This window comes from Muntiacus reevesi, chromosome X (genome assembly GCF_963930625.1).
Source record: "Muntiacus reevesi chromosome X, mMunRee1.1, whole genome shotgun sequence".
Classification (NCBI taxonomy): domain Eukaryota; kingdom Metazoa; phylum Chordata; class Mammalia; order Artiodactyla; family Cervidae; genus Muntiacus; species Muntiacus reevesi.
The window spans coordinates 39,096,879-39,117,417 of record NC_089271.1 but is presented as its reverse complement, the minus strand read 5'-3'; the positions used below and the strand labels follow the sequence as shown (position 1 = coordinate 39,117,417).

The following is a 20,539-nucleotide window of genomic DNA, read 5'->3' as shown; positions in this document are numbered from 1 at the left end:
TCCCAACATAAATAACACAAACTATTCTAAATGTTTTACATTTATTACAGTGCATATTTCCAAATAGTAAATGGAATGAAATTATATTAAATGGTTATATCATCGTATTTAAGCATATTATGGAATCTATATCACACAAGTCAACTCACATCAATACTATATAATTCACTCTAAAAGAACATCACAGGCACACACAAAAGAGAACAAAATTTGATTTTTTATAAATTTAAAGTGTACTATCTAGTTTAAACTACACTAAAAGATTAATTTAACAGCCAATTTTCAAACCCTCTTTCTTTCCAAGTTTGGCATAAGAAAAGTTCAATCCATTCGAATCTTCTGGTTTGTCATCCTATAGATAATGCTATCATATCCAGGATCCATGTTCCAAATATTGTAACAGGTGACAATCAGAGTCAAGGCCAAGCCGATCATTATCCAAAGTACCAGGTTGAAAACCACTGAATATTCAAAATTATATTTATATGCAAGGTTATAGGGAGTTGAGGGGTCCTTCTACAATAAAAGAAAAGATGGAAGAATATTAAGTTAGGAAATTATCACAATTTGATAGCTGTGATTCATTTATCTAACAAACATACTAAGTGGCATAAGAGCTACATATATTAGGAACTAAGAAGGAGGAGCCTTCATGGAGAAGGTAAACACTCTGTTGGTAGAAGCAGAAAGTGACTCAACCGCTTGAGAAAATTTGGCAATACCAATAAAGTTGACGGTGTGCATATATGGTGATCCAGCCAGTTCATACCCTAGGGAACACTTGTATATGTGTAGCAAGACATGTACAAGGATGTCTATCAACAGAGTGGATAACTAGTACATCCGTTTAGTGGAACATATAGCAGTAAAATGACCTCAAACTACTCTATCAGCACGCGTGACTCTTAAATACTGAGGCTTTGCTCAGAGAAAAAAAACAGTATGATTCCAAACAACATTGTTTAAGCCTAAATGAAGTAAAAGTGTTAGTCACTCAGTCGTATCTGACTCTGCAACCCCATGGACTGTAGCCCACCAGGCTCCTCTGTCCATGAGATTTCCCAGGCAAGAAGACTGGAGTGGGTTGCCATTTCCTTCTCCAGGGGATCTTCCTAACTCAGGTCTCCTTCATTTCAGGCAGATTCTTTACCATCTGAGCTATCAGGGAAGCCCTTAAGGATAAATACATCTGTATTAAAACTGTAAAGAAAAGCCAAGGAATGGTTAACATAATATTCGAGAGAGCACCTCTAGGTGGGGAAGGTAGAGGAATAAGACAAGAGGGAGCTTCAAAGGAACAGGTATTACCTTCGGCTTGAGAGTGTTACATGTTAAAAGTTCTTTAACTAGTATTACATGTTACATACTTTTGTATTCTGTGTGTGGAGGGTGTATCCTGCCAGGGAGGTTTTACAGTCATTTCTGCTGGGTGGGGCCCACCCCTGTTACCAGCTTAGGACCAGGGTTTGTGTTAATTTCTTGACCCGAGGCTTCCCTAGGAGACATTCCACCACCCCCAACACATACCTGCCTGCACAGCACCCAAGTGGCCTTTCTGTCTCCCTTTGCTGGTGTGTGTGTGCTAACGTCACTCCAGTTATGTCTGACTCTTTGCGACCCTATGGACTGTAGCCTGCCAGGCTCCTCTGTCCATAGAATTCTCCAGGTAAGAATACAGGAGTGGGTTGCCATGCCTTCCTCCAGGGGCTCTTCCTGACCCACGGTTTGAACCAGTGTCTTTTACGTCTCCTGCACTGGCAGGCAGGAAGCCCACCTGGAAGCCCCCTTTGCTGGTAGGTAGGCTGTTTTCCAATCTACCCTCTCACTGTGGGCATGGCCCTTTTGGCATCCCAGATACACAAGGAAGTCTCAGTTCCAACTCGACAGTTAGAGAACTGGTCCCTTGGTAATCCAACTGGCAATGTCCTCAAGATAGCCTGGTTATTACACAGTTCTCCAGTTCCCCTTACTTTCTTGAGAGTTAAACTATGCACTCAAAAGGGTAATTTTTTTTTTAAATCAGCCATTTCTAGATGCTCTGTAGTGGGAAAATTTTTCGGTCTGTCTAGCCTGGTGTGTTTTAAACAGAGGCTCTCCCACTCCTACTTAGGATGAAACAATCTCAAACCAGCTGTGTCCAGACTGTCTTGAACACACATTACCTTTGAGCATCTCACTCTTCAGTCCCATGGGGCCCAAAGGAGAGTGCCCATAAAAGACTGGGGATCTGACTGCTCTGAGAGATAAAGCCAACTGTAAATAATGTTCTTGGCCACACGATGCTTCAGCTGTGTGCATATACACTTGTTTTACTAGGGCTGGCACCCTTGCCTATGATCCTCTAAATGCTTAAAAATCAAAGTAAGATCCAGGTCAAAATTTTGTAGAATTGTAGAGAGTGTACATAGCAGGAAAATGAGACTGTACCACAAAGACAATGTGCCTCTGAGAAAAGTGGATTCTACAAGTTGAGAGCACCACACTCCTCCTGCACGTTAATGTCTGACATCTCCTTGTAATACCTGTACTTGAATTATCTCACCAGCTCTGACAGATTTGCTTTTATCCATAACAAAGTACATTATCTGATTACAACCCCAAAGAACTGAGCATCACTTAAAAAACACAATACCTCCTTGAATAAGAAACCTATGTTTTAATCATTTTTCAGATTTACTGATTGCTCATGCATACTGCCCACAAGTGATACAAGATTTGGTGGGTTTTTTAAGAGTTCATTTTACAAGTTTAAAGCATGATCCAAAAATGTACTCACCACTTGTTTTGCCTCAAGGATATTCCTTGTCTTCCTCACAAGGGATGTGTCAAATGATCTGACAGTCACTAACTCTACCACTGCATTCCCACCATAGAGATTGTACATGTCATCTGCAAACTAAAGCGTTATCGGCATTATTAAGAATCTCAAAACACATACTTATTAAAATTTTTGTAAAGCTTCGGTGCACCTACAAGAACAGACACCATTACCTATTGGCTCATGAAATGCAGTCTTAAAATTGGCAAGTCTTAAAGGTTTTGATTATGTTAAAATATTCAGAAAAGTGTTACGATTCAGCTCAAATACTCAGAATAAGAAAGTGGTCACTGAATTTGTTGGTGTATTAATTGGGAGCAGGGAAGTAGAAAAGAAGAAGGAAATCTTTCTAAGTGGTCTCTGGTTAATCACACCTACAAAGGTTTTAACTGAAGCCTCACTGAAGGGCTGCAGGCAAATAACTTCACGGGCAGAGGAAAAGTAGCATTTACTAGTATCTACTACATGTCTGGTGCTGTGCCAAGTGCTGTTCTTTGATTATTTCATAGGGTTTAATGGGGACAGCGTTTCAGGGAAGATGAAAGTCCTGGCAATGGATGGTGGTACAGTTACACAACAATGTGATTGTTTTTAGTGCCACAGAACTGTACACTTACAAATAGGTAAATGGTAAATTTTACGTTAGCTATATTTTACCATGATGAAAAGAGAAAAGTACTGTACTAGAGTTATCAATCATTTCCTATGCTGCCTCTGCCAGCATTTGAAAGAGAGATCTCTGGTAATTCTCTGGTGGTCCAGTGGTTAAGATTCAGCTCACTGCCAGGGCCCAGGTTCAATCTCTGGTGGGGGAACTAAGATCCTGCAAGCTGTGCTGCACAGCTCAAAGAAGGAAAGACACATTGACATCCCACTATATACCTGTGACCTACCCACTCCATCCTCAGCCTTCAAAGAAGGTGAGTAAAAGACTTCAATCAGTAGTATTTCACTAAGCAGATTTTCCCATTAGGAATCGAAAAGTCAAATGGTCATACTCTTAACTGCTCACACCCCATTGATGATTTACCTTTTGCAGGGCGTCAATAAGGATCTTAGAGGCATCTCTAAATTGTTCAGAGTCTTCCCCATAATGTTTCCCAATTTCATCCAGGCCTGCTAGCTCCAGTGAGTATAAATCAGGAGAATGATCCTTGGCTAGATGCTTATGTCGAGACAACTTAGGAGAACAAACAAAAGGAGGTGGATAAAGTAATGCCAAATACAGCCAGTTGGAGTTTTCTACCTAAAAGGTATAACAGGGGCACCCCACTGTACCACAGTATGGGCTTCCCAGGTTGCTCAGTGGTAAAGATCCACCTGCCAATGCAAGAGATGTGGCTTCGACCCCTGGGTGGGGAAGATCCCCTGGAGGAGGAAATGGCAACCCACTCCAGTATTCTTGCCTGGAGAATTCCATGGACAGAGGAGCCTGGTGGGCTACAGTCCAGGGGTCACAAAGAGTCAGACATGACTGAGTGAGTGAGTATGCATGTCTGGGAGGGTGGCAAATGGAACTGGTTAAAATGGGAGTTTCTGAAATTCAACACAGATCTTAGTTTTTAGAAGCAATTATAATAAAAACTTCTTGTAAAATTTCTTAAAAACCTCAGATATGGGCCAGGGTATGAGAGAACAGGTAGTTGGCCCAGTCTGATCCTAGAGAGAGACGAGCTATCAGTGCTCACCTCCCGCACCACTAGCACCACACTTCCACACTCGCCAGCCCACCCCCACTGAAAGTTCGGGCAACAACTGTAGAAGATAGCACACAGGTTAAGTTTTTCTATTTCATCATAGGATTAAAAAAAATTCATCCCCCCCCCCCCCCCGAAAAAGAACATACTACAGGCATATTTATTCCCTTCCTGACTTGGCTGACAGCACTGTTAGTCAAAACTGTATTTTCTACTGAGGTCTATTTTAGACCCGAAGATAAAGATACAGTAATTAAGTCTTAATATCTGAGAAGAAATCAACAGGTCTGGACTACAGCCAGGGTGGCCTTACTCCTAGGCCTGTGTACTTGGAATATCTCTCCTAAAAGTAAAAATGCAGACTAATGCGTTAACATGAGATGAGTTCAAAATCCCCAACACCACCACTAATTTCTCAACTTCCATGGAATCATAAATCTAAGGCATATGTAAACTTTTTGATTGGTTTCATTACCATTCAAGGAATCTCTAGAAATGTCTTCTGAAGCCAGAATAAATGGAACTGACAAATGAGAGTAGCCTACTTACCAAACTTGAAATATCACGTAGCACTTGCAGTTCAGAAAGAAAAAGGAGATCAACCTGCAGAGAGCAGAAAGAAATGAGCATTATCTGAAATATGCATCCAAGATCTGTATTTGCCATCTATCAAGTAAGGCACAGGATGTTACAGACATTAAACACATGAGTGAATTTATGCAACTGTCCTCCATTTGCTAGGTTCATTTCAATTGAAAATGCTTTTAGAATAGTACTTCCTAACAAAATGGTGATGTTATTCTCCAGCACAGTGACTACCTCTCAATAACTTTATTGTTGATAAACCAATGATAAAGCATCCAAACTCTAAAGTGGTTTTCCCTCAGGGCATCAGAATATTCTGGCACACTGCAATGAGGTCTTGCCAGTAGCCTCATTTGCTCACATCCCTTGAAGAATAAAAGGTGGTAGTCCTGGTCATCCAGAGTAGGTGAGGGGAGGCTACCACAAAGGTGGCATGTCATGTGGTTAAGAGGGTGCACGAACAGGTGAATAGGTGGTAAAGCTGACATACAGGAGTCAAAGGAAGGGTAGCACCCTACACTGGACAGTTGAGAATGAATAGAAAAATGAGGCAACATACCAGAAGAGGCAGTGAATAACAGCTCCCACATAACCAGATCTACCCAGTTCCACCCACTAACAAAGTAGTTACTGTGATTTCTGGCCTGTCAGGATTAATTGGTGGCAACCCTTGCCCTAGTATGTCATACTATTTACTATAGCTCAACTCACAAAAAGAGTCAGTTCATGAGAATCATTTTTTAAAAATTACACTAAAGGAAAAAATGAATCTACTCCAGCAGGAAACTTGTAAAACTTTTCATTTTCTAAAATTTCAAGTTTGCTCTAAAGTCAGAAGCATGAGAAATTAGTAATATTCACTTATTCATTCAATGACTACACTACTTACTTCATTGTTCCTACTCAGAGAATTGAGGGGAAGTGAAGTAAGAACAGAGTTTTCTTGAAACAGTCGATTGCGGAGCTGTCTGAGCGTTACTGAGAGATCTTCAAAAACTGAGTTTGCCTTCCCCACCATGTACACTCTCTGGAAGAAGAATCCAAAATTGTATTACATTCTGCAGATTAATTCCAATATACCAAGGTCTATCAGCATTTTTCATAAAATTTGTTTTAAATTTTCATTAAATAATGACAGCTTATTTTTCAAAACATTTAAAATAAAAACTATCACAACTTACTTCCTCACTGGGAGCCAACTGCAAAACCACAGGAGTTTCTTCAGAAAATAAGGAGTGAATGGAATTTGCCACGCTGTCAAGACTAAAAGGAACTGCCTGAAATTTAAGAGTGAGACTTTAATTATTATCTGAACCCAAGTAGGAAGAAAAATCATTTAAATAGTATTAAAAAGGGAGCCTTAAAAAAAAAAAAAGTACCAGCATTTTCTATGGAAATTTAAAAGACCCAAATCATATCCGAATACAAAGATCCTGTTTGAGGATACTGAAGATTAAACAGCCCCCTAGTGGGCCAATGAGTTTGTGTCTCCAAATGTGCCTAAATAAGAAAAAACTTGCAAAATTAAGGACAAAACACTATCTTATGCAAAGCTTCACTTTCAGGTGGTCATGCATGTGCTCAGCCCCTCAGTCGAGTCCGACTCTTTGCGACCCCATGGACTATAGCCCACCAGGCTCCTCTGTCCATGGAATTCTCCAGGCAAGAATACTGGAATGGGTTGCCATTTCCTCCTCCAGGGGATCCTCCTGACCCAGGGATCAAACCCATGTCTCTGGCATCCCCTGCACTGACAGGCAGGTTCAGTTGGTCATTCAGGTATTTTTCAGCAGGAACACATTTGGTTTCAGTATTGACAAAATATGCCACAATGAATGCATATTCTACAATAATTTATTAACTTGCATTTAAGAGGTGAAGCGAATTTGAAGACTTGAATTTGATTGAAAGAAACAGACCTCATTTTTCATTTCAAAACTTTCAAAATGTTTACGGGATGGGAGGGAGGTTCAAGAGGGAGGAGACATACATCTATCTATGGTTGATTCTTGTTGATGTAGAAACCACAACATTGTAAAGCAATTATTCTCCAATTAAAAATAAATAAAAATTTTAAACAAATTAAAAAAAAAAGAAAAAATGTTTAATACAATGTAGGGTTTAGTCTTCAGATAGACTGAAGATTCTTAGGCAAGGGACAAAGTATGTCACAAGAAATTTGAATGTGAAATTTATCTTGGGACCACATGGTATTAATAAACTGAAATTGCCAATTATGATAAAATGTACTTTTCCCCCTGAATTTCTTGTTAAAGTGTAACATACAAATGGGGCTTCCCAGATGGCTCAGTGTTAAAGAATCTGCCTACCAATGTAGGAGACACAGGGTTTGATCCCTGGGTTGGGAAGATTCCCCTGGAGAAAAAAAATGGTAGCCCACTCCAGTATTCTTGCCTAGAAAATTCCCATGGACAGAGGAGACTTGTGGGCTATAGTCCCATGGGGTCACAAAGAGTTGGACACAACTGATCATGCACGCACACAACATACATATAATATGGTGCATAAATCTTGGCTTTAACAGTTCAGGGAATATTTATAAATGGTTATTCATATAGCCACACCAGATCAAAATAAAATATCAGCACCCTACAAGCCTCTCTACCCACTCCCTCCACCCCCAAGGGTAATCAAAATTCTGACTTCTATTCCCATAGACCTGTTTCTGCCCCCACATTATTTTGTAAAAGAAGTAATGGTAACTTTTCCCCTCAAAAAGTATTTTATTCTCATCATTATTAAAGCAAGCAATATAGCAGCAATGTTTTTGTTTTAATGGAGATTTCTCAGAGTGATTTTTTCCAGTAGTTTCTTCTACTCTTAAAGGGTTCATGTTTATAAGTAGCACGTTAATGTGGGCCAGGCAGAAATAAATGTGTTTAGTAACTGTGAAGTGAAATTAATTTTTTTCTCTTACTCAATGCATATCAACTCTTCCCCAGATTCTCTTAAAATAAGTTAATGAGTAACTGAAGATGGGGAACAGAGTTCCAACTTGCAAAAGCATCCTTTTTATAAGCATCCTGAGTGCCACAAACATGCTCCTTTTGCAATCCTCACAGTCAACTTCCTTGGGATTTGGAAGGAATATGAGAACACGTAACACAAACTCTCCAGCCTCATTTCACCCCAGTGGCATTCATGGCAGGAAAGTTGAAGATTAAAGGTGACATGTCCCTAGCAATCAAACTGGAGAAGCTACTGAGTCAGGTGAACGGCAAACTGGGAAGGAAAAAATGATACAGACCCGCTAAACTGGAAAGAAAAAAAAACTCATGCTTAAAACTGTATTATAAGGATATGCACATGTTTGTCCTAGAGAAAACAGAAATTCTGTATGTATAGGACTTGAAACTAATGATAACAGCTAGCTAATCAAATAGAAGCTTCATTAAGTGGAATTCTAAAGCTTTTGTTTGTTTTGAGGTGGATTTTTCCCTTAGAGGCAGTCAGTCAGGGTCAAGCAATAACATGAGCTCTTTTCACAGTTTCTACTCATGTAAATTGAGGCTACTCTTTTTAAAATGTTTAATTTCAGATTGTAGGCTAATGAAAATCTGAAGGGCATTTTGGATTTTTAATATATTTTTTAAAAGAGATCTTCTACAGTGATTTTCACAGAAAATCACACAGCAAGCTACTTAATAATCTTTGTGAAGACTAAGAAAAATGTTTTAACACACCTTTCATTTTTATTGTTCCCTTCCATTTACTTTGAAATTCTTCTGGTTTCTTTAGCTCACTAATTTCCAATCTTTGAAATTATCTAACATGTGCATTTAAGGTTATAAATTTCCTTCTTACTTTAGCCGCACCCCACAATTTTAAAAATATATGGTACATTTTCAGTTCCAAATAATTTCAAAACCTCTGCTGTAGTTTTCTCAACCCATGAATTATTTAGGAATGTGTCTGTTCCAGTATCTTTTCGTATTGACTTTTAAAAAACTTTGTACACATGCCACTTAAGAGACCAGTAGTTCTGTAAGATTTTTTATGAAAATAAGTTTGCCCGTTTCCATTCCTCTGAGGTACTCACTTTCTTTCCTCCATCTTTTTTCTTCCTCACTTCAAGTTAATTTTTTTCAGTTTTATTGAGATAATTGACATACATCACTGTTTAAGTTTAAGGTGGATGACATAATCATTGTGAAATTATTACCACAGTAATAATTACCATCACCATACAGATACCAAAAAGAGAGAAAGCAAAAAAGAACATTTTTTTCCTTGTGAAGAGAACTTAGAATTTACACTTTTGACAACTTTCATATGTATCACACAGCAGTGTTAACTACACTCATCATGCAGACAACATTACATCCTTTGTAACTACTTGTAGCATTCACTTTCAAATCCTTTGTTTCCTTTTCTTTAAACCACCATCTCTAAGTGTTTATATTGCTACATCTTGATTTTTCAATTTTAGGCATTACCTATTTACTGCCCATTATAGCAGATGAGGATTAAGCTCTCCCATATCACCAACCAGAGCCCTATCTCCTTATATGCAGGTTCTCTCTCTGCACCTTCCCAATAGCTATATCATAAGTCATTTTATTATGTCTACTTAAACAGTATTCTCAGCCTAGCTTCATACTGTGCAATTACTGCTTTTCCCTTCTTGCACTTCTAATCCCCAGTGGCAATGATGAGGAATTTGCTACCATTTTACTCTCATTCCTTTGTCACGACAGTATCTTTTCTCGTTGGTAAGACTGTCAGTGTCCTTGACGGGTCTTCAGTTTCACTCATATTTAGGTGTTGGTTTGCCTTTAGCCCACCTCAGTGTGCTCTAAACCCGAGGACTCATATCTCATGCTTGTTTCTATCATTTGCAGTCATTTTGTAAAGGTATCATTTTGTTATTTTTTCAGATTTAACTGCATTGTGGTCAGAGAAGGTAGTTTATATGATACTGATAGTATCTGTTGAGCTTTGCCTTGTGGCCTAACACATGGTCATTTTTTTGGTAAACATGTCTTGTGCTTGGAGATAATGTATACTAGGCCACAGGAAAAGTCTGAAAAAAAATCCCCCCTCCCAAATCAGCATCTTTTGACCAGTGTTATAATGCAATGAAATTAGAAACTGAATAATTAAAAGTTATCCTGAAAGAACCCACATGTTACAACACTTTTAAATAACTCATGGGTTAAAGAAATCAACATAAATTACAATATATTTTTAAGTGGAAATGAAAGTACCACATCTAAAAAATAACTTTTAACTGCCTCTAGTTTCTCGCCCTTCCTTTAACTTTCTCACAATTTTAATATATGTATGTATTTTCAAGCCTCTTTTTGAGACTGGTTTATTATCTGTAGTTCTAGGGGGATGAATTCTTTTTGTTGGACCTGCTGACTTTCTCATGGCATTTTTTTCCCCTTCAAGTGTTTTGGTAAATTTAACTCTTCAATTATTATTTTTTTTTTACCACAACAGCCCTGGATTGTGGACATATCTGTGTGGGATGGATTGTGTGAATTTGAAGCAGATAACTGCACAGTATAAGCCCACAGTTCAGATTTCTCATAGGGGGCTCTTTGGGTTCCACAGCTAAGGGTGGCAAGCCAGCTCCTCTGTGGTAGCCCTGGGGCAGCTAGGGCTTCCTTTCGAGAACAAGACAGCATTTTTATAGCCCCTGGCTTTCTGTAAGGAACACAATTTCACCTTCAGCTCCTGCTCATCACTGTGGCTTCTATATTTTCTATTCATATCTGGCACCTGTGTGTATCCCTTTCTTGCTTTCAATTTTAGTTATACATGTAAAGATGTTTGCTGACTTCCATATGCTTACAGTAGAAGGAGGACCTTTCACAACAGTCCAGTCAGCCATGTTGCCTGAAAAGCCAGTAAAAGAATAAGTGAGCCAGCAAAACTGCCCCCAGTCTTTTCCTTACCAAAAGAAATGATAAAATTCTGAAGGGAAGGTGATGAAATAATGCCCAAGAATATGTCAACAGGTTACACCCTCAATTGATTTCTCTTTTTCAATCCTCTGACTATTCTCAGAGTGGGGCAATTTCTTGACCTCTTACACTTAGAAAGTACTCTCATGCATAGCAAGCAGCCAAGTTTCAATCAATCTGCAACCATCATATAATTTTTTAAAAAACTGCATTTTATTTATCAGGGCATTAAAAGAAAGACGAGTGCTTAGAACACAATCCATAGTGACAGCTGACAAGACAAAATGTTAAATGCATCCCTTTAATTCTTTATGGTAAATACTCACATTCTCCAAAGGGTACGAAATGACACTGCCTGGGGGTAGAGCAAGCTTGTCCACTCCTTTTACCATCACCATAACAGTAGCTCGAGGACGGTGGAATAGGTTACCTACTGCAAGGCCTGGCCAAGAAAGGTCCTGCGCATTGAAAAGCATGAAACTGTGCTTAATTATCAATTCAGGAAACCATTTCCCCAGTAACATCTGACAAGCAGAGTTAAGGGGTTCTGGGATGATACCAGCAATGAAAACTCATAGGGACAGCAAACGTCTTATTTAAGGCAGTAGTTGCAATCTCCTAATTGAGGATGCTGAGTTCTACCTTCTTCATTTTAACTGCTACAGACTTGAAACAGTAAAGTCTAATAATAAGTCATCTCAAACCTTCTGTGGAAAAAAGCAGGCAAGTGAACAAAATGTAGGTACTTTCCAAATTCCAGATTATGAAATACTTTCTCCTCCATGTAACTGTGGATATTTTCTTCCCTCACATCATCCTTTGCCCTTATCTGCTACAATATCATGTTTCTCTTTCACAGTGACACAGCAAGACTACCATTACAACATTCTCTTTAAGCACTTTATAAATAAAATTCCTGCTGAAAGTGACTTGCAGTTTAGTAATAATTACTTCTAAAGGTTATTGTGACAGCCATTTGTAGTCAAAATTAAGTTCGTAAAGAACAAGGTACAAATTTCACATTTAAATGTAAACAACCAGTCACATTCATGCAAGGAGCTCCACCCAGAGGCCCAACCGAGAGACAGTTCCTGTGCACAGCTTCTGGTTTCAAGGGCACTTAGGACCCAGGAAGAACATTCTTCTCTGAGTGATTCATGATGTCTAGAGACCACCTCAAAAGCATCAAACCTTAAAGTGGGAGGAGACAGGGAGATAGAACAAACTCCATCTCCTTTCTTCCAGCCCTGAGCTTTAAGCTCTCTCATGCTGACTGGATCTAGGCCCCTCTCTGCAACAATCACACATAAGCAGTCGGTTACTACAACGGGTCATGACTACTGACCACATTATTTTCCTAAACTCAGGTAAGATGCATATACATTGCATCATTCATAATAAATTGCAATGGGCTGAATGCTTGTGTCCCCTCGAAACTCATGTTGAAATCCTAACTCCCTCCAATGTGATGGTATTAGGAGGAGGGGTGTGAGGGAGGGAAATAGGTCATGAGGATGCAATCCTTATAAATGGGATTAGACCCCTTAGAAAGGGGACTCCAGAGGGCTCTCTCTACCACATACAATAAGAAGTTGGCACTCTGCAACCTGGAGAGGATCTTCACCATGCTGGCACCCTATCTTGGACTTCTAGCCCCTAGAACTGGAAGAAGTAAGTGTTGTTTATAAAACACCCAGTCTGTGGTACTTTGTAATGGCAGCCTCAAATAAGACACAAATCTATCATGTGTACTGGAAAGAAACCAATAAATTTATACATCCTATTAACAGTAGGACAGATGCATTCTCTAATATAACAAAGGACGTCACTACTATGAATAAACAATTACATGGTTAATGTTTTATAATGCTTTGCTTTCATAACCAAGCTTGAAACACTTACCTAAAATCTCTCTGACTACAAATAAATTTTTTACTTTTGTAATCTGTACCTATGTCTGCCTGCTGCTTTCTTGGGCTATTAACAGAAGTCAACAATAATGCTTTCAGAAGTAGCTCCAGATATTTTTTTAAAATACACACACCTCTTTCACAGAGAAGCCCATTGACAACGCAGCCACGTCTGGGATTCGCTCTCCTGGAATAGGCCAATTTCCATTCCGGAAAACAACAGATCCTGGTGATCTTAATATACTGAATTCATTCCCTAAGATACCTGAAAAGAAAACAGATTAATAATCAGCATCACAAAATTTCTGCAACTACACTGAAAAAATTTAATTACATACTTTCCCATTCTCCATTGACTTAGCATACTAAAATGTTGAATGGACAAAATGCTGAATCCTAAAGATCAACAAATTCTTTTACAAAGTATCACTGCAAGAATTCAAGTCCATACCTTCTGCTGTAACAAAGTTACAAAAATGAAACAGGATTCTCATAATGATGTAGATGCCTTCCTGCAGATGGCCCCTAGACAGGGGCATGTGACAATTTGGCAAGGATTAGAAATCAGTAGCATTTCTCCAGATTTTCAAGAACAAAAACCAAAACCCTGACCCAGACTAGAAAGGAAGAAAATAAACTTGAAATGTCTAAGTTATTTCTACCACCAATTCTCTCTTCAAAATGCAAATTCAAAAAATTTCTAATATATCACTCTGAAATTTCAGCCGGTTAGTCTACCTTAGGATAAATCCTAGCTGTCCTTATGTCCCACAGGCAAAGCTAGTGAAATGAGAACTGTCAAATAGGGGGGAGGGTACACATTACCAGTTAGAAGGTATAATACTTCAGACTTTAGAAACGAAGTCCAGGACATAGTATTTCCAACGGACACATCAAGAGGCTGAGAAAAGGTAGGCTCCTATACCAAGAAACTAATGCTTCACGCAGACATCGCCACGATACCTGAAAGGTCACCCATCTGAACACGACTAGTGAATGGAGATGCCACCTCAACTTACAAACCCTACATTTGCCAGTAATCATTTCTAATCGTTTACAAAGTGTAAGAAGTTGGCTTCCTAGTTAGGTGGCTGTATGGTTGGGGGCATAAAAAGCTGGCCCTGTACAATACGAGTCCCATGAACGCAGGGGTTTCGGTTTGTCTTGTTCACACAATAGCCCCATGGTTGAGAACAGTGCCTGGCACACTGGTGCTCCATCAATACTTGTTGAGAGTGAATGAATGAAGCTACATCTTGCACTAGCCCTTTTCCCCTCTCGACTGGCTCTTTTATTTGAGCACACAAAAATACTTGTAGGGTGCTCCCATTCTAAAATCCACACCACAGAAACTCTCCTTTGGTCCTACCAGCTCCCTCCTGCCTCTGCTTCCCTTCAGATGAAGAACCACCTTGGAAGAGTAGTCAGCCACCACCTGGCTCCTCTGCTTCTTTATCTCCCATATGCTACCTAACCCACAGCTTCTGACCCCACCGCGCCACCGAAATGACTCACCAAATCCCAGAGACAGTTTGCAAGCCTCAATTTATGTAACTGCCCAAAGCGGCTGATTCTGGCAACTCTGTCCTTGAAACTCCTGCCCGTGAGCCCCTGGTTTTCCTCCCAGTCCCTCTGGCTGCCTTTCTCCTCAGTTTCTTCTCCTTCCCCTCCTTTAAAGCAAAAACATGCAAGCTTTTTAGATTTCAACCCTTCCAGTATGAAGCTTGAAAGTACTCCCAGTATACATGTCTACTTAAAAAGTATACATTCACAAATTATAATGTAATAATGGGTTCATAGTATATTACAAAGCACACAAAATCCAGCACACTCCACTTTTGGAGATCGGCGGCTCCATTCCTGACCCCCACTGCTTACTGTTCTACGCTGGCTTCCCCCCTGCCTGAGCCCGTCTACTCCCTAAGGCTCCAAACACCAAAAACACACTCATGGGTCCCAGATTTGCATTTTCAGCCTAGATTCCCCTTAAGCCTTCTGCCTAGATATCCAGCAGTCTGCTGAGCATTTCCTTCCAAGTTCCATGGATGCTTCAAACGCAACAGGTTCAGAACTGAACTTACCATTTTCCCCACACACGCCTCCTGTATTCTCCTGTATCAAAGGATGACGCCACCTTCCACCCAGCTGCTTGAATTAATCATCTTGAAACCCTTCCTCAGCACCACAGCTCATCAACCTTTGAGTTCTGTCCATCTTTTCTCCTTATCTCCCAAGCCCTTTCCCCTCCATGTCCAGGGCCCTCCTTGGGCCCTCCTGAGGCTAGACAGAACCGGCCTCCTTGTGACCAGTCATGCCACTCTCCGATCCAGTCTTCCCAGCATCTTTTCAAACTACAGATCTGAACGTTCACCCTTCAGCTCAACCACCTTCACTCAATGCCCAGAGCCTCTGAGACAAAATCCAAAACATAACACCCAAGGCACTTCACCACCCTTCCTATGGAATCTCTGCAACTTTAACTCCTATACGTTTTAGTTCCACCAAACTCTGCTCTTTTGCTCTCATATCTCTGTGCTTTTACACATACTGTTCTGTCCAAAAACCCTTTTCTTCCCACCCCAACCGTTCACACATTTACATGTGAGGCACCTAGCCTAGGGAAATTTCCCCCAGCCTCCCCAATCTGGGCTAGAGGTTAAGAATCCTTCGCTTTGGGAATGCCCACCATACTGTGTTGTCATCTCTGAATGAAGATGAAATCATCATGTAAAAAACTAAACAGGTCCTACTTTTGACCTCTGGGGTATCACTGACCAAATCGAATCCTTCTTCACATTCCATGTGTCCGCCCTTGGCCTTTCCTCTCCAAGCTAACCATCGGAATTTTTTCCCCAAATACTCCTCATGACCTGGTATTTACTTCTAGTTCACTTCCACTCTCTCCCTGATTTGGTATCGCCATTTTAAATGACATATTTTTTCCTCAAATACATAAGTCAGATCTCTTAAAAGATGTTTTCCATTAAGTCACATTTAGTCACTGTGGAAAACAGTAATTTAACCTCATCTGACAAGACCACAGCAGTGAAGAAGCTGACAGGATCAGATTCTTGGTCTGCATGAACTAGACTTTTCTAGTTAGGAAAGCAGGTTCAAACCATGTACAGAAGCAATTATTTGCCTCAGACCAAAACTTAACAAAACCCCCCAAACCTCACTGAATCACAGGAAGATCAATCATAACATTAAAACATGCATTTCAGCAAGATGTTCAGTTAAATCACAGTATCAAAGGGAAGATCTTTACATTTCCAAAACCAAGTTTAAAAAATTAAATTCTCCTGATGTACCCAACTAGACTGATCAGAACGACCTTGCCAGAGCCAGAGACGAAAGGAACAATACAACTCTAAAATTCTACAGTCATGAAAACAAGCCAGCTAGCATCAACACAGCACTGGGCACCTCCAGGGATGGAGAAGACCTGTAGACTTCAAAAACATCAAAGGTCTATATCTCCATGTAAAATTAAACCACCATTCCCAAAGTGAAGTGTCTCAGCACTTCACAGAGCAGCGGCACAGGCCGTCTACAGATTTTTAACCTCTAGGTTTTAAACTGGCACGCTGGGGAACAGGGACCCATTCCTCCAAACTGTTCTCAATGCGGTCTCATGTTCACCACTCTCCGTGCCCCTAGTTCCAGCACCCATCATTCCCACATTCTCACACCTGCGCCACAACAGATACAATAGGAAAGGCCCATCACTGGGCTTTGGAGCCCAGTGATCTGGATTCAGTCCCAGGCTTGCTGCTTACCACTTGTGTGCTGTGGGTAACTTATCTAGGCTTGACCACTCTCCTAAGGACTGATGCAAAATTAAATTAATTACATGATACACGGTAAGAAGCCAAATAGGAGCTGACTGGCATTCCCCTTGCTGAATACTGGGGAACCTAGATTCACGGAGAAAGCTACCATTTGACATGTGACCCAAAGAACGTGACTCATGCCTTAGTTTCCAAATCCTTAAAATTAGGAACTACTGCAAACTTTATGGAGAGGTACTTGGAATTCTCCTTGAGAAAATAATCACACAAAAACAATACTCCACTTCCAACTTTCGTATCTTGAAACCGTGGGGAGGGGGAAGAGGAATTTCACCAATTACTGATGACCACTGCTAGAAATGAAGACACCAAGAAAAGCAGCAGCTGAGGGCAGCTGGGACGTCGGCCTCTTCGCAAACGGCTGCGGTTCATCAGCTGATTGAGAAATGCCTCCCGGTCCTCCGAAGCGCCTCCCGAGGCGGAAGAGGCCGGAGTGAGACAGCTGGACGCGCCTTTCTCGAAGAGGCGGAAGGTGGAAGCCGGCTCAGGTGCCCCCACGCAACCCAGCTCCGCCCCGCCCGGCCCGGTCCCTGCAAGCCCGCCAGGCCGCGCCGCCACAGGCTGGCCCAGAGAGAAGATCGAGAGAGAGGCGGCTGGGGCGAGGCCACCGCCGGCTGCCCGCACTGCGGCACCCGCCCCACTGCCGCCCCACTGCCGCCCACCCTTGGCTGCCCCCGACCCCCGAGCCCAGCGGCCCTCGGAGCTCCCTCGCGGAGCGCCTCCCGCCCGCCCCCGGGTCCTCACCCGCCACCAAGGACGACAGGAGCACGACAAGCACAGCCATGGTTCCGCGGCGGCTGTAGCAGCGCAGAGCGACGCGGAACTGACCAGCAGGACGCTAGCGACCACCACAGCACGAGCGGTGCTGCGACTCCCAGAGGTCGCCCTGTTGTCGCCTCCGCGGGGACGGTCGCCGCCTACTCCACCAATCCCTAGCTACGCCGCGGTTTGCGGGAGAGACGTAGCTTGGGAAACGTCAAGATGATGGGCGGAGCCTAACATGATGGATGGAAGGCCCTGCCAATGTCAGGCAACGATCGCCGAGCCGGGCAGTCCCTCCCCCCGGCCCATGACGAAGGGTCATGAGATGGAGCGTAGGGCTGGGGATCGGGGACTTGAGGGGGAAGGACGGAACCTGTCAAGGGGTGCAGAGAGCCCCAGAGAGACCACACGGTGGGGCTGCCTCCCGGGTGTGGACCCTTTCGCCAGTCTTGAGTGACAGTCTCCTATCAGGGTGTCTGTCTGTAGCGATCGCGAGCTGCAAGGCTGGTTTGGGTTTCGCTCTGATAATTACACAGATGCTGAGCACCTGCTTGGAGGAAGCCAGGCGCCTCGGGAAATCCCAGCACTCCAAGTAGGGGTGCCAGATAAACTACACGACGCCCAGTTACGTTTGAATTTCAGATAAACAACGAATAATTTTTAGGATAAACATCATGAATATTTCATGGGACATACTTAAACTAAAAAAAAGTTATTTGTTGTTTATCTGAAATTCAAATATAACTGGGCGTCCTACATTCTGATTTGCTAAATCTGGCAACCCTAAGACTGATTGATCTACCCAAGAATTAGTTACATTAGTTAATTATTTCCTTCATCCGTCCTTTAGTATGTGAAGGCTAGACATAACTAATTTGGCCAGTATCCTCCCTTCTGACATCTCATGGGTTGTTTTTTTTTAACTTCGATATGAAGCAAGAAGTGACAATGTATCAACTGTGTTCAGAAACAGCTGATGGCCTTAAAAGATGGATGTGGTTTCAATATGCATGGATAGGAGTTATTTCAGGTAGCAAAAACTAAACTATGACAGGAAGAAAGCCCATCAGGTTAAGCATTAACTGTTTAGTTCTAAACATCAACTCTAAAATCACTGACTTGAAAAAATATCAATAAGAATTTAATCATTTTTAAAAAATTCATTTTTAAGCATGATGGAATCATTTCTCTTCATGTCAACTAAAATTTCATTCTTTGTGTATCTTACTACATATTGTAGAACAGGTTCTAGACAAAAGTCCTAAAAAATTTGTTTAAACTTTATTTAGGGGCATAATCAGCTAAAAGTAGAGCACAACTCTTGCAATTTCATCCAGCCTGAAAAACGGGGAGAGGAGTGAATTTTTCTGTTCTTGAAAGAGTTCTAGGACATTCTTATTTCTTTTAATTTGAAGTAGACCAAAAATATTATAAATAGATTGGAACATAATATAAATCCTGCCTATTCCTCCCCACCCAGGAAACCTCAAAATCTCACAATCTTTCATACTCTGTCTTGAGAAATAACGTCCTTTTTTTGAGCCAAGGGTGAATAGTTTATCCTTTAAATCTAAGACCCCTTTTCATCTGAGGTCTCAAAGGGGCTTATAGCCTTGAAATTCAGCAGGATAAATGCTGTAGGAAGGCTTCTCCTTGTATCATAGATTGAGAGATTGAAACCTGGGGGAGGGCATATGTACTCAAGGTCACATTCTGAGTCCTCAGCAGTTCTGCTTTGTGAACACAGCCCTTCTGATTCAATCTTTAGCGCTCAGTAAACAACCAGTGATGTGCAGTTAACTTTTTCCACTGAAGCATTTCGAGATGGATATGTGTGCCCAGGAAAATATTTGAAGTAATGACCCCTGTGTTAGTCTAAAAGAAACCTCCTCCTCCATTCTCGGCACACCTCTCCTCCCAGGCCAAATAGCCAAGACTCCAGCCATCTACTGCCCTGAGGGGAGGACTCTTGGAGAAGAACCAGAAAACAAAAATGTCAAATTCCTGCTTCTTGAGTTCCAAAAGGAGAGGGCCAGATAGAAGACTTGAAGAAACACATAATATAGTTTGCTTCTGTAACTCTGCATCCCACCCACTACCCACCCTCCATTAATTCCAGCAGTGAGTTCTAAGTGATCCCAGAGAGAGCATGGTGAGATGGTATGGTCCCTGTAAATCAGCCATCAGGGAGCCCTGTGGAGCCCTGCTCAATGAAAATTAAGGATTTTTTTTTTCAAAAGACACAATATGCAGAATGGAAAAGTGAGTGTGAGCTGAACCCTGTGTAAATAACCTGAGATTTTACATCCCATTTGAAGGGGGAAAGGGGAAAAAGCTTCTTTTCACACGGTTCAGCTCCAAGCTGGCAGGACCCAGTTGACAAAGCATCTTGGAAAAGGAAATCTGAATAAAGTATGGATTCTAGTCAATAATAACATATTAATATCACTATTGGTTCACCAATAGTGACAAATGTGCCCTACTCATGTAAGCTGTTGATAATAAGGAAAACTGAGTGTGAGGTATATGTAATATCTTCTCAATCCTTCTCAATCTAAAATGTTCTGAAAAATAAAGCAAATTAAAAAAACCCATAAAGTGAAAATACAAGTCCCCAAATGGGAAAAGATCAGTTATATCCAGAAAGTGGAAACTGCTCCTACAAATCAGTAAGACAGAGACAACCTGATAGAAAAATGGGCAACTGACTTGAATAGATACTTTACAGAAGAATAAATACAAAAGACCAGCCACTATATAAAAACATGCTCAACTGCATTAGTAGTTAGGGAAATGCAAATTTGAAACCACGAGATACCAACACACCACTTAACTGGCAAAAGTTTAGAAGTCTGACCATGCCAAGTATAGGCAAGGATGTGAATCAACTGAAACTCTCATAACATGCGGGTGGAAGTGTAAACTGAAACAACAGTTTTTGAAAACATTGCCTTGTCTATTAAAGCTGAAGAAATACCAAACT

The 20,539-nt window shown here is 41.2% G+C and overlaps 1 protein-coding gene across 1 annotated transcript; it reads right to left on the bottom strand.

Moving 5' to 3' along the window:
- Positions 1-263: 263 nt before the first annotated feature.
- On the bottom strand, positions 264-17,732 carry ATP6AP2 (ATPase H+ transporting accessory protein 2). Its single transcript, XM_065916168.1, has 9 exons — positions 17,539-17,732; positions 13,078-13,208; positions 11,360-11,491; positions 6,282-6,377; positions 5,990-6,127; positions 5,065-5,118; positions 3,849-3,998; positions 2,777-2,896; positions 264-516 (listed from the first exon to the last, which is right to left on the bottom strand). Exons 1-9 carry the CDS (start codon positions 17,576-17,578, stop codon positions 322-324), a joined length of 1,056 nt encoding a protein of 351 aa, XP_065772240.1. The 5' UTR covers positions 17,579-17,732; the 3' UTR covers positions 264-321.
- Between the last annotated feature and the right edge of the window lie 2,807 nt (positions 17,733-20,539).